Source organism: Hippopotamus amphibius, chromosome 11, assembly GCF_030028045.1.
Source record: "Hippopotamus amphibius kiboko isolate mHipAmp2 chromosome 11, mHipAmp2.hap2, whole genome shotgun sequence".
Classification (NCBI taxonomy): Eukaryota; Metazoa; Chordata; class Mammalia; order Artiodactyla; family Hippopotamidae; genus Hippopotamus; species Hippopotamus amphibius.
The window spans coordinates 24,770,979-24,783,770 of record NC_080196.1 but is presented as its reverse complement, the minus strand read 5'-3'; the positions used below and the strand labels follow the sequence as shown (position 1 = coordinate 24,783,770).

At 53.3% G+C, this 12,792-nt stretch overlaps 2 protein-coding genes across 6 annotated transcripts; both read left to right on the top strand.

Moving 5' to 3' along the window:
- The first annotated feature begins 2,240 nt into the window (after positions 1-2,240).
- CLIC1 (chloride intracellular channel 1) lies at positions 2,241-7,747 on the top strand. The gene is made up of 6 exons (XM_057699663.1): positions 2,241-2,505; positions 4,604-4,713; positions 4,908-5,033; positions 5,190-5,296; positions 5,736-5,917; positions 7,365-7,747. Exons 1-6 carry the CDS (start codon positions 2,467-2,469, stop codon positions 7,524-7,526), a joined length of 726 nt encoding a protein of 241 aa, XP_057555646.1. The 5' UTR covers positions 2,241-2,466; the 3' UTR covers positions 7,527-7,747.
- Positions 7,748-8,096: 349 nt separating this feature from the next.
- Positions 8,097-12,722, top strand: DDAH2 (dimethylarginine dimethylaminohydrolase 2). 5 transcript variants are annotated; one of them, XM_057699656.1, is made up of 7 exons: positions 8,097-8,281; positions 9,126-9,480; positions 9,593-9,692; positions 9,808-9,881; positions 10,071-10,190; positions 10,720-10,869; positions 11,060-12,722. In XM_057699656.1, the coding sequence occupies exons 2-7, from the start codon at positions 9,184-9,186 to the stop codon at positions 11,174-11,176; spliced, it is 858 nt and encodes a 285-aa protein (XP_057555639.1). In that variant the 5' UTR covers positions 8,097-8,281; positions 9,126-9,183; the 3' UTR covers positions 11,177-12,722. The 5 variants fall into 5 exon arrangements, with proteins under 5 accessions (XP_057555639.1, XP_057555641.1, XP_057555640.1 ...); XM_057699658.1 differs by lacking the exon at positions 8,097-8,281 and adding an exon at positions 8,343-8,887; XM_057699657.1 differs by lacking the exon at positions 8,097-8,281 and adding an exon at positions 8,343-8,988.
- Positions 12,723-12,792: the final 70 nt, after the last annotated feature.

The following is a 12,792-nucleotide window of genomic DNA, read 5'->3' as shown; positions in this document are numbered from 1 at the left end:
TAACCTGGCTCTGCCACTGGGTAACCTGGCTCTGCTAACCAATGATTGGAAAATTCCCTTCTAGTGAGAAAGGTGAGGGAGTGAGTTAAGGGCTAGGTTAATGGTTACCCCTGGCAAATTGTTGAGCAACGGAGCTGTGGAAACCTGGAGGAGGCCAGGTGACAGCTCTAAGGAGTGTCGGGGAGGAACACACCTTCCAGTCTGGGGTGGGAAGAGATTAGGGACTGGTTTACCAAGCTGAGGAAGGGGAGGGAGTGGAAAGATAAGCCTGGGGAAGAAAAGGGGAGATATTGAGATAGGAGAAAAGCAGGGGCAAGGAGATTGAGATGGGAGGGAAAGTTCTCTGATGCAGGATTTGGGGGTGTAGCCCCTGGCTTCAAACCCATGAGGCATGGATGGATGGTACCAGGAGAGGGCAGCATTACCTGTTGCCTGAGAAGTTAAGGAAAAATACTTTGTGCCAGCTAGCCAAAGTCAATATTGATGATCAAGGCAGCTCTAGCTATAAAAGCTGTAGAAGACAAAACAGAGGCAGGGGAGAAGCTGCCAAACCTGTTTGAGCTCAGGGCTGGCCCCATTTGCCTGAGGCTTCTCCCAGAGGGGAGAATTTGTGGGGCAGATTCTCTGGTGGACAAGGACCAGCTGGAGCAGAAAAGGGACCCTGGGAAGTAGCACTGCTTTGACCTCCCTTTTTCAGATGGAAGGGGTCACGTGTGCAGATTTTGAGGGTCACCCATGGAGGAGATGCCCCCAACAAACACATACTCGTTGAATCACTCCACATCCTTATAGGCTGTTACAATTCAAGGAAGCAAACACCAAATATCTCCCATCTCTGAGGAGGACAGAGAAAGGCCTTCCTCCAGGGAGGAGAAAACCAACAGAAGAGGAAGCAAAGAGGAAACCACTAACTGCTGGTTCCAGCAACTCTCTTCACTCCACCCCCTCCTCCCCTAACTCTCTCCCTTTAAGTTTCAAGTCCTGTTTTGCTCCTATGTCCTTGCATTCCACCGTGATTTTCTGAAACTGTAGGTGTCTTGTTAGACAGATGGTGGTGAGGAAGAAAGGGATGGCTGGATAGGAGGGAAATTCAAATGTGGGAGCTGGCACATGACCAGTTTGGAGGACATATTCTTGGGCTATTTTTCAGCAGGTCATAGAGTTAGATAGAACCTCCAAAATCAAGGTTATTGGGGAGGGAGGGAGAGAACTATTCTTCCTTTGTCCTCCCTACTTCTTTCATTTTGTCTTTTTTTTAAAAATATTTTTCCTTTCACCTCACTTTTGCTTCCTTAATTCTTTTTTTTTATTTATTATTTTTTTGAGGTACACCAAGTTCAATCATCTGTATTTATACACATATTTCCGTATTCCCTCCCTCCCTCGACTCCCCCCCACCCTCCCCGTCCCAGTCCTCTAAGGCATCATCCATCCTCAAGTTGAACTCCCTTTCTCCCTACTTCTTTATTTGTGTCTCTAAGGACTCCACTCACACTATTCTGTCTGATCTTCACTTTTTCCCCCATGATAGGACCAGCTATGACCAGCCCCTAGGATCAGTGCAGCTCTACTCTGGGGCCACAATAACCCCATGCTTCCACCCTATCTCCAAGGCAACCCGTCAGTGAGAAAAGGGCAAGGGGCACCGGAAAGGGCCCCAGATCGGGGGCAGAAGTAGAAGCATTAAGGCTGACCAGGCTACTGAGCTGGAGAGGACCTCCCCCAGTGATGAGGCCCCTAGGCTCAGCTTCCTGTTTCCCCAGCATAAGACCTGGTTATCTCCTTTCCCCACCCCTGCCCTATCTTTCACCACTCTCTTCCCCCGACCCCAGCTTCCACTTCCAAGTCCCTCTCCTGGACCACAGTCCTAGTAACCCAGAATTTGGACTGGGGTCCCGAGAGAACTTATAAAAGGACCACCTTTCCCTTCTATAATTCCCTCTCAGGGCCTTCAGGGACGTGCTCAAGCAGTTGGTGTCAGATTTCTTCTGTGAGGGTAGAGTGGGAGTGTCCTCTGATTAATGAAGCAGGGAAACTGAGGCAAGAAAATGTCCCTTGTTCAAGGAGACTAGCAGGGACACAAGAAGCTTCCCAGGATTCCCCCTCCTCAACACCCCCTCCCCCATCATCTGAGAGACCTGAGGCTCACCCCTCCGTGCCCACTCCCTAGGTCGTCGAGTCCCGCCCCTCGCCTGTCCCCTCCCCAGGTTCAGGGCGGGGCGGTCCGTGAGTCAGCTCCCAGATCCAGCCCGGGAGAGGGTAGAGCTAGTGCAGCTGGGTGTGGAGTACGCTGGACTGGTCGAGAGGCCGCGTCTTAAGTAAGCGTGTCTGATCGGGCTTGTGCGGCGCTGAAGAGTGAGTCCTAGGCCTGGGGGAGAGAATCTCTTCTGTGAGACCGCCTTCTCCCTGGCCCCGGCCCCTCCCAGTTCCCCCAGAGACGGCCGCTTCCTGGTCCCCGTCGCAACGATGGCTGAAGAACAACCGCAGGTCGAATTGTTCGTGAAGGTAAGAACACCTTCTCCCTTCTAGGCCCTCCTCCAAGTTCCTGGAAGGCAACTCTCACTTTTCCCCAGCTCCAGCCTTAACTCCCCAATCCCCTTCCTCTGTGATCCCCACCCCCAACCCCACGTGTAATCTTTAGGGCGTGTGTGGCTGGGGGCGGGTGTGGTTGGGAGAGGAAGACAATTGATGTGTGCGCTGGTAATGAGAAATCGACTCAACCCTGAAAAGTTTGTAAAAGTGCGAGTTTCCAGCAGCCTAAAGGACGGGAAGGTAGAGAAAAGGGAGGGTTCCCAAGAATTGAGAAGACGGGAGTGGGGGAGGGGGGACAGCTGCTAGGAGGACGAGAGGGAAGGGGGCAGCAGGAAACTTACAGGGTTTGGGTGGGACAGAGGGGAACAGGATAAGGGCCCTACAAGAATATCAGAGGGTAAGGAGCATAGTGGGAGAGACTTGGAGTTAAGGGGTGTGTGTGTGTGTGTTCGCGCCCGCGCGCGGGGGAGGTTTCAGGAAGAGGGTGTGGTAGGGAGGCCTGGGAGTGGGACCAGGTGAATTGGGAAGAACTGGTGGGGTGGAAGGAGACAGGAGAGTGGGAGTGGAGTTCCAGAAGCTGGCTCCTGGAGGTGATAGGGTCGAGAATGAGTGTCCTGGGGACTTGGAGAAGCGAGAGAAAGGGTGGTGGCAAGGAAATGAGAGTTGAGCTGTGGCTACCCCGAGGGTAGAAGGGGATTGAGAGCAGAAGGTAGAGTAGAACTGGGTTAGGGTGTTTAGGGTTTGGGAGTTATAGAAACAGAAGAAAGAGTCACCCCAACTCTGTCTTCTCTGCGGGTGTAGATGAAGAGAGGTGGTCCCAAGGCATTTGCAAGTTGAAACCGCAGGCTGCAGTTTCTGCCAGGCTCCCTTGCCCACTAACACTGCGTTCTCTCCCCTCTCAGGGCTTCTTCTCTGTGCCCCTTCCTCCCTTTAGCGGCCTCCCGCTCCGTCTGTATCGCCCGGCTCGGCTCTCACATTCTCCCCACCCTTCGTTTTCCTGCCTTCTTTCTCTCCACTTCCCCCCTTTTGTTCATCTCGCCCTTGTGCATTCCAGCCCGTTTCTCCCTGCTGGGGCTTCTTGGGCAGCCATTCCCTCTCCCTCAGCCGTGCCTGGGTCGGCCCCTTAGGTGTGGTCCCCACCTCACTCTCACACTTGCCTCAAGGGCTATTTTTACTCCTGGGTGCGGCTGCGGCTGCGGCTGCAGCTGCGGCTGCATTGATTCCAGCCCTGAGTCCTGTGTGAGGAAGATTATCTGGAGCCAGGGGACTTGTCCTGGGAGACCCCCAGCAGTGCCCGGGAAAGAGGGAGGTGGCCTTCGCTGCCGGGGCCTCAGCCTCACAGGCCCCTGCCCCCACTGCTTGCCAGGAAGGAAGCTGCTGAGACCCGAGACAGTGAGATGAATCACCCTCCGCTTGCTTATGGGGAGGTGTCCCTTGGGGGATGAGGTCACCACTTGCCAATTAAAGGGCAGTTCCCCTCTTCAAGGCCCTCCACATCTCTAGGGGAAGGCTCCGAGCCCCTTGACTCCCCACCCAGCTGCTTTGGTAGAGGTGTAGAGAACCAGGACTCCTGCTTCCAAACTCTGCCCCACCTCTCTGACCTCAGGCTCCACTCCCTTCAGGCATCCTGGCCTCTAGCCCACAACTCTAGCCTCACCAAAGTCTCTCTCCAGGCGCTATTTCATGGGTTGATGTGAGAATTAAATGTTTTTGTACGTAAAGAATTTAGAATAGCTCAGAGAAAAATACACCACCATTAGTCTTCCCTCTCCAGGATCCAGATCCTCCAAGTTCTCCAAAACCCATTCCCTCTGCCTACCTTTCATCTGTCCTCAACTATCTGGGGAACCAGAAGCCTACCTTTGCGGAAGATATTCTCACTGATTCACCTTAGGTTTGCCCCAGACCCCAGGGTGGAGAGCCCAGTTCTGGGGGGAGCTTTTAGCGGTGAGACTGAATACGTCATGACTAGGCAGAAGCCAGATAGGTCTGGGAGTAGGAGATGCAGAGAATGGCCTGGGGATGAGTGGAGTGCACCAGGCCTAACCTTGCGCTGGGGGTTGCTTTCCAGGCTGGCAGTGATGGGGCCAAGATCGGGAACTGCCCCTTCTCCCAGAGACTGTTCATGGTGCTCTGGCTTAAGGGAGTCACCTTCAACGTCACCACTGTTGACACCAAGAGGTAGGCCTACTTCTGTTCCTCTAAACACCCCTTGTGCACACACACGTGCACACGTACACACTCACCCACCTGAGTCCTTCCATCCTGAATCATTTTCCCCTCCAACCAGAACCCCTCTCCCACATCCCTCCATCTCCCCTTTCTGGGTCTCCCTAAGCCCCTTTTCCTGTCCTGATGCCTGGTCTCTCCTCCAGGCGGACTGAGACGGTACAGAAGCTGTGCCCAGGAGGACAGCTCCCATTCCTGCTGTACGGCACCGAAGTGCACACAGACACCAACAAGATTGAGGAATTTCTCGAGGCAGTGCTGTGCCCTCCCAGGTATAGGGAAACTTGGAAAGGGAAATGGGGAGCTGGGAGACTCTGGGAAAGAGAGGTTGAAAAAATGGAAAACAGAGATGGTGGTGGGTCTGGGTCAGGGGAACTGAGGCTCCTCCTCAAAAGATATCTTATCAAGTTTCTCCCATTGGCTTTCAGGTACCCCAAGCTGGCAGCTCTGAACCCTGAGTCCAACACAGCTGGGCTGGACATATTTGCCAAATTCTCTGCCTACATCAAGAATTCAAACCCAGCACTCAATGATAGTGAGTCTTGTGGGGAGGAGGTCTTTGTCCTAGGAGGAATGGAAAAGGTCCAGGGATTAGGGGCACCTGGACATTCAGATATATCAGGGAGATGGAACAGATGTTGGCAAACCTCACTTCAATTTAAAAAAAAAGTAGAGACTCCAGATCCAGATGACATGAGTACAAATTCTAGTAGCTGTGTGACTTTGGGGAATTCATTTAACTTCTCTGTAAATCCATTTCCAGATCTATAAAATGAGAATAACAATACCTACTTCATGGATTGATGTGAGAATTAATTGAGTTTTTGCACAGAGAAAATGAACTACATTAGTCTTAGCTATATTATTTTGGACTGGCCTCACCATTAGTATTCACCCCCTCCCACTCCCACCATGGGCCTTCTTGGACTATGTCAATCTTCTGGTGTTCTTACCAACTCCCTTCTCTTGCACAGACCTGGAGAAGGGGCTCCTGAAAGCCCTGAAAGTTTTAGACAATTACTTGACATCCCCGCTCCCAGATGAAGTAGACGAGACCAGTGCTGAGGATGAGGGCATCTCTCAGAGGAAGTTTCTGGATGGCAATGAGCTCACTCTGGCTGATTGCAACCTGTTGCCAAAGCTCCACATAGTACAGGTGAGTGGTCATTGTGGGAGGAGATGTTGGTCACTGGGATGGCTCTTTAAGGGGCTCCCATGCAGGCTTCCCATGGACAACCACTCCAAAGGTGGTTTCTTTCTTAGGGTGGTTTTCAATAGCAGACACCACCCCATTCCTTCTCTGTTCTCTTTGCCAGCAAGACTGCTGCTTGAAAATTGCATTCCACGCTGCAAGGCGTGTGTGCAGACAGACCGACCGAGAATAATACATCCCAGTATTACTTTCAAGAATGCTCTTCCTGTCTCTATCATTGCCAAATCCCCAGAACAGACAGCAGACTTTTCCTAAAATCAAAGTTTTAAGTCTGTAACTTCAGTCTCCACTTCCTCTTGTGGAAGATGAAAACTGCTGGTTCCCATGTTTTTGTCATATATCAGAGCTATGGTTTAGTTTGTGAAACGTGGACCCACTGTCAGTCTGCTGCAGAACAGAACTGTGTATTGAAAATCTCTGTACTAGGCACTGAAAGACAAGATACATGGTGATTGGTCCTTGCCCTCAAAGGATCTGAAATCTAGCTGAGAAGATAAAACATTCACATGATTAATAATAATACATGATTATACGGAGCAAAGTAAGCCAGAAAGAGAAAACCAAATACTGTATGCTAACTCATATATACGGAATCTTAAAAAAAAAATGGTACTGATAAACCTAGTGACAGGGCAAGAATAAGGATGCAGATGCAGATAATGGACTGGAGGACACAGGGCTGGGGGGCGGGGGGCGAAGGGGAAGCTGGGACGAAGTGAGAGAGTAGCATAGACATATATATACTACCAACTGTAAAATAGCCAGTGGGAAGTTGCTGTGTAACAAAGGGAGATCAACTCGATGATGGGTGACGCCTTAGAGGGCCAGGACAGGGAGAGTGGGAGAGAGTCGCGGGAGGGAGGGGATATGGGGATATGTGTATAAATACAGCTGATTCACTTTGGTGTACCTCAAAAGCTGGTACAAGAGTGTAAAGCAATTATATTCCAATAAAGAGCTTAAAAAAAATCAAACAATACAGGGTGCATAACATAAAAAAAAAAAGTGATAACCAAATGAAAAGTAGACAAAAGTTCCTATGGAAATGCAAGAGGAGAATTTTATGGTTTGTGAGTTGCCTCAAAATCAAGAGGAGAAAACTAGCACCATGGACCGGGATGGCCTGAAAAGGAGCTGGTCATAAATGGCCAGGATCTCAGTAAGTGGAGAGGAAGGGTGAAGGCCTTACAGGACAGTGAGGAGTTAAGAAAGATGACTGAAGATGATTCATATGGGAAATAAGAATCATAGAAAGAGAAACCAGATAGCGAATTTACTTGAATGCCTGGATTTTATCATGAGGCCTTGGGATAAGGGAAAGGCCAAGAGCATGGCAGCCAGTGTGACTTCCCTGAGGCTAACCTATTGGTCCTCCTGTCCCCACCCCTAGGTGGTATGTAAGAAGTATCGGGGATTCTCCATTCCGGATGCATTTCGGGGAGTGCATCGGTACCTGCGCAATGCCTATGCTCGGGAAGAGTTTGCCTCCACCTGTCCAGATGATGAGGAGATCGAGCTGGCCTATGAGCAAGTGGCCAAGGCCCTCAAATAAGCCCCTCCTGGGGCTCCATCGCTCCCTCCACAAAGGCCCTGGGTGGTTTCCACATGGCTACCCAATGGACACACTCCAAAATGGCCAGTGGGCATAGAATCCTGGAGCACTTGTGCAGGGCTTGCTGGGGGGATGAGGAGAAAGGATCGGGGATCTGGGTGAGATTTTTATTGTGGGGTGGGTAGGACAACATATTTCAGTAATAAAATACAGAATGAAAATCTAGTGTTTTTACACAAAGGGGGCTTGAAGTGTAAGTAACACGGAATGAAGGGTGGATCAATGACCTTGAACTCCTGGCAGAAACCAGGAATTTACAGGAGGGGTGCTTGTGACAGGGCTGCCATTTTTAGTGCGGGTCCACCATAGCTCTCTCTTACGCTCCATGTCGCATTTGCAGCCCAGCCGCCAGAGCTGGCCAGATCTGGGTGGGTCTGGGCAGCGCTCATGGGGCCGGGCCGCATTCCGAGAAGGGGGGCGCAGTCGGGGTGGAGTGGGCGCGGCATAGGAGAGCGGAATGGGCGTGACCTCGAGGAGCCCCGCCCCGTCCCGCTTAGACAATGCCCCGGAGCCGCCAGACCGTCGCGCCCCTGACCCACTGTAGTACTTGAGCTCGCCTACCCGGGGACCTCTCAAAGCCGAAGCTCCAATCCCCGAGGCTTGAAGACTACGACTCTTTTCACCAACTCTGACCTCAGGGGGGTGGGGCCCCAGCCAAGATCACAGAGCGGCAAGAGTGGGGGGGGGCCCTCGAGGTGAGTCTGAGGTGGGAGGTGTCCCTTGGAACGTGTTTGGGCCGGAGTTTGGGGGTGCCGGGCCTGTGCTTGCGCCGGACAGCGCAGAGGGTCGACATTCGTGTGCGGAACTGAGTCGGGGTAGACTTGGGGAAAGATGGATCGGGAGACTGGGGGACCGGGTCCTGGCGCCCGGAGTAGTGCCTGCTTCCCAGAACCACGCCCCCCCCGTTTCCCCGCCCCTCGGATTTCGTTTTAGACCTCTCCCAGTCCTCCGGGACTCAATCTGGTTTACACCGGGTCGCGCTAGGAACAGAGTGACCGGCCCGGGTCGAGAGAGGATGTTTAACTCTTTAGGCTTTAATTCCTTCCTCCTTGTCCCTCTCTCCCTTTCTCGTTCGGACACCCAGGACTTTCATCCCCCAGGCCCTGACAGTCTCCACAGCTGTCTCCTCCTGTCCCATAACCCCTGTGGGTTCCTCGCCTCACTTCGGGTCCCTAAGGCAGCGAGCAGCTGAGGGTTAAGGGGGCGGGGCCGCTGCATTTTTTGGGAGTGAGCGCATCCTAGCGGCTGCCAAGAGGGGCGCCCGGCAGGGACCTCTCGAAGCCCCCGAGCAGGGGCAACAGGTGTTTTGGAGATTAAGGATCCCGATCTTGTTCCTTGGACTCCCCCTAAAGCAGCAGACCCGCGAGGGTGCTGGGTGGAGTGGGGTCTGCAGGAGAGGAAGGTCTGGAGGGGGTGGGGCGGAATGGGAGGGGCGCCCGGAGAAGGCAGGAGGAAGACCCGGGCGCTCTTAACCATCCCCCTACGCCCTTCTCTGCATGTCTCTCTCTCTGCCTCCCCCGTTTCTGTTTCTTCTCCCAGACAGGTGAAGTAAAAAGAGACAACTAAGAAATCAGCGCGGCCGGTCTGTGTGGATGGGATGGGGACGCCAGGGGAGGGGCTGGGCCGTTGCTCCCATGCCCTGATCCGGGGGGTCCCGGAGAGTCTGGCGTCAGGGGAGGGCGCGGGGGCTGGCCTCCCGGCTCTAGACCTAGCCAAAGCTCAGAGGGAGCATGGGGTTCTGGGAGGTAAACTGAGGCAACGATTGGGGCTGCAGCTATTAGAACTGCCTCCTGAAGAGTCGCTGCCGCTGGGACCGCTGCTTGGCGACACCGCTGTGATCCAAGGGGATACGGCCCTCATCACGCGGCCCTGGAGCCCCGCCCGCAGGCCGGAGGTGAGCGCTTGGGCACAGGTTGGGGTAGGGGGAAAGAATCTGAAGTACGGAGCTTTAGGGAAGAATGGGGGTGGGAATGTCTCCGCTTCGCGCCCTCTTCTCCTGCCCTAAGGTCGATGGAATCCGCAAAGCCCTCCAGGACCTGGGGCTCCGAATTGTGGAGATGGGAGACGAGAATGCGACGCTGGATGGCACTGATGTTCTCTTCACCGGTGAGACTGGGGTGCCTGCACCCTGGGGCTTGGCACAGGGAAGCCGACTTTGGGAGACTGGGCCTTGTTTCCAATTCACTCCCGCCTCATACCTCGACGGCCTCCCTGGGCTCAGGCCGGGAGTTTTTCGTAGGCCTCTCCAAGTGGACCAATCACCGAGGAGCTGAGATCGTGGCGGACACATTCCGGGTGAGGAGCGGGACCAGCCTTGGGCGGGGGGAGCAGGGAACGGATGGGGGTCAGAGGGACCTGGGCCGGAGCAGGGGTGGGGGTGGGGGGCGGGAAGCGCTGAGGAGAAAGAGGCTGAGAGAAGCCTGTGTTTGAGGGTATCCCCTCACCCTTCCCGCGTCCCTGAATACTTTCCCTTGTTCCCCCTAGGACTTTGCCGTCTCTACAGTGCCGGTCTCGAGCCCCTCCCACCTGCGTGGCCTCTGCGGCATGGGGGGACCTCGCACTGTCGTGGCCGGTAGCAGCGAGGCTGCCCAAAAAGCTGTCAGGGTGAGAAGGGGCGGGGCTGAGGTGGGGCACGTTGGGGCGCGGCCAACGAAAGTGGGCGTGGCTCCGGGCCTGGGAGGCGGGGAGCTGGGAGGCTCTGAGAATTAGCTCCAACCCCTACCCTCACGGAGCTGTCCATCTATGTGAAAACACGTGAAAAAACAAGTTACTATAAAAGGGACAGGCAGCTGGAACACCGAGGAACAGGGGCAATTAACATCGTCTTCCCGAGTTTCAGGAAACTCCCTAAAGGGCACCTAAGCTGTGTCCTGATGGATAGGACTGACAGGTGGGGTCTGGAGTAGAGAAGTGGGTGAGCAGGTGGAAAGAACTGTGTGTGAGTCCGAGGTGGAAATTAGCCAAGTTATTTAAAGCACTTAGTGCCTGACACATAGTAAGTGCAATGTGATTACTGTCATTATTATTCCACAATAATGTAACTCTGTCCCCAGCCCCTAGCTGTGGTAGGGCAGGCAGATGCAGTTGTAGAGAGGCTCTGAGCCTTGCATGGTTCCTTTCTCCTCTCCCCCAGGCAATGGCAGTGTTGACGGATCACCCCTATGCCTCCCTGACCCTCCCAGATGACGCAGCAGCTGACTGTCTCTTTCTGCGTCCTGGGCTGCCCGGTGTGCCCCCTTTCCTCCTGCACCGTGGAGGTGGGGACCTGCCCAACAGCCAGGAGGTGAGAGAATGCAGAAGCTCCACCAACCACCACCAACCAGAGAAATGGGGCTCAGGCCTTCCTAGTGGGGGGAAGGAGTGGTATCTTTTCTAGAAGCCTGGGTGGGGCCACTCTGAGCTGGCTGAAAGGGGGCCCTGGCTGTGGTCCTTGGGGTCTTACTCCCTTCTCCCCACACACTGTCCTCCCTCAGGCACTGCAGAAGCTCTCTGACGTCACCCTGGTACCTGTGTCCTGCTCGGAACTGGAGAAGGCAGGCGCTGGGCTCAGCTCCCTCTGCCTGGTGCTCAGCACACGCCCCCACAGCTGAGAGCCTGGCCTGGGGGTCCCGGCTGACCAGGGGTAGGGTGGCATAGGAGTAGAAGGGGAAGGAAGGTTAGATAGAGGACAGTGAATAGGTAGTAGTGGGGAGATGGCCAGAAGGTAGGGGGAGGGCATAGAGTGAGAAAAAGGATAGAGGCCACTGGGTGAGTCCTCTCCTCGAGAACTAGTAAAATAGAACTGAACTTTTCGACTGGGCTGAGACTGGTGTCTTATTGGGGCAGAGGGACAAGGGTGGGGCTGAAACCTGAGCTTGGGGTCAGTGCTGGGAAGGAAGGCTCTATCATTCATCAAACCCTCATTCAAAACAAAACAAAACAAAACCCTCGCTCACTGACTCATTGCCCAGCCCTGTCATAGGTACCTGGGCACAAGATGGACAGGACAGGATTTCTATGATGGGAAGCATGTGCAAGGCAGAGAAGAGAAAATATGGGTGAATCACTCACTGAATCTATCTAAATGTCAGATGATTCAGAGACTGGGAGATCAACAGCCCATCCCTAGTTGATAGCAGGAAATGACATTTCCAGGGACATTCATTTTCACTCATTTACTGAGGCTTAGCGGTGATATAAAAAGGGTCAGTCTCCTGATATTAGGGGACTCACAGTACATGAAAATTTCTTATAAATTGAAACATAGGTTTTAATGGAACAATTCATAGGAGGCTGTTGCTATGAGAGAAATAAGGGGGCTCCCGAGGGCATCAAAGTGTATATGCACGGGTGGGCAAAGAGAGTCACAAATAGCTTCCCAGAGAAGACTACACTTGAACTGAGTCCTGAGGATACATAAGAATTAGCCAGGCAGATAGTGGGGAGGAGGCAAAGGGTAATCCAGGAAGAAGGAACTGCACTGGGCAAAGGCATATTTGGGGAGTGGGGAGAATTTCTCTAAAGCTCTCATGTTCTAGGCATTGAGTGATGGAGATAAGCCTGGAGAGTAAGTAGAGTACTGTAGCACCTTGAACCCAAAGCTGAAGCCCATGGGCCCAGAGCTGAAATACTGCCGAAATATGGGCTGTCAGGAGCAGGTTAGCATTTGAGGAGAATATCTGTAGCTTCAGGGAGGAGAGCAAGGGCAGGAGGATGAGATGGGGCTTTGGGCAATCCAGAGAGGAAATGAAGAGAGTACATTCATGTGGCAGTGCTGGGTGTGAAAAGGGTATGGATTTGACAGTGACATTACAATAGGAAGACAGGACTTGGTTTATCATGTGGGAGTGAGAAGAAGAAGGTCGACATGACTCTCAGTTTCTGGCTTGGGCAATGGGGTTGATCAAGAGAAAAGGCAGAGGAGGAAGGATTAAGTAAGTGGCTAAGGAGATGACAGTGAGTTGGGTTTTGGACCCACTGTGTGCAAAATGCCTAGGGCCAGCCAGCAGGGATGTCTGAGGGGCAGTTTGGAAACCTCATATCAGAGATCTGAACTGGAGAGAGTTCTGGGTGTTGTTTGCAGAGAAAAAGGCTGAGGACTGGCTGTGGATGACAACATCCCAGGAGAGGGCAAAGGCAGATAAAGAAAAAGACAAACCTAGAATGGTGGGGAATACTGTAGGGGTAAGGGATCAAGGAAGAGGAGTCCAGGAGGAAGACAACAACA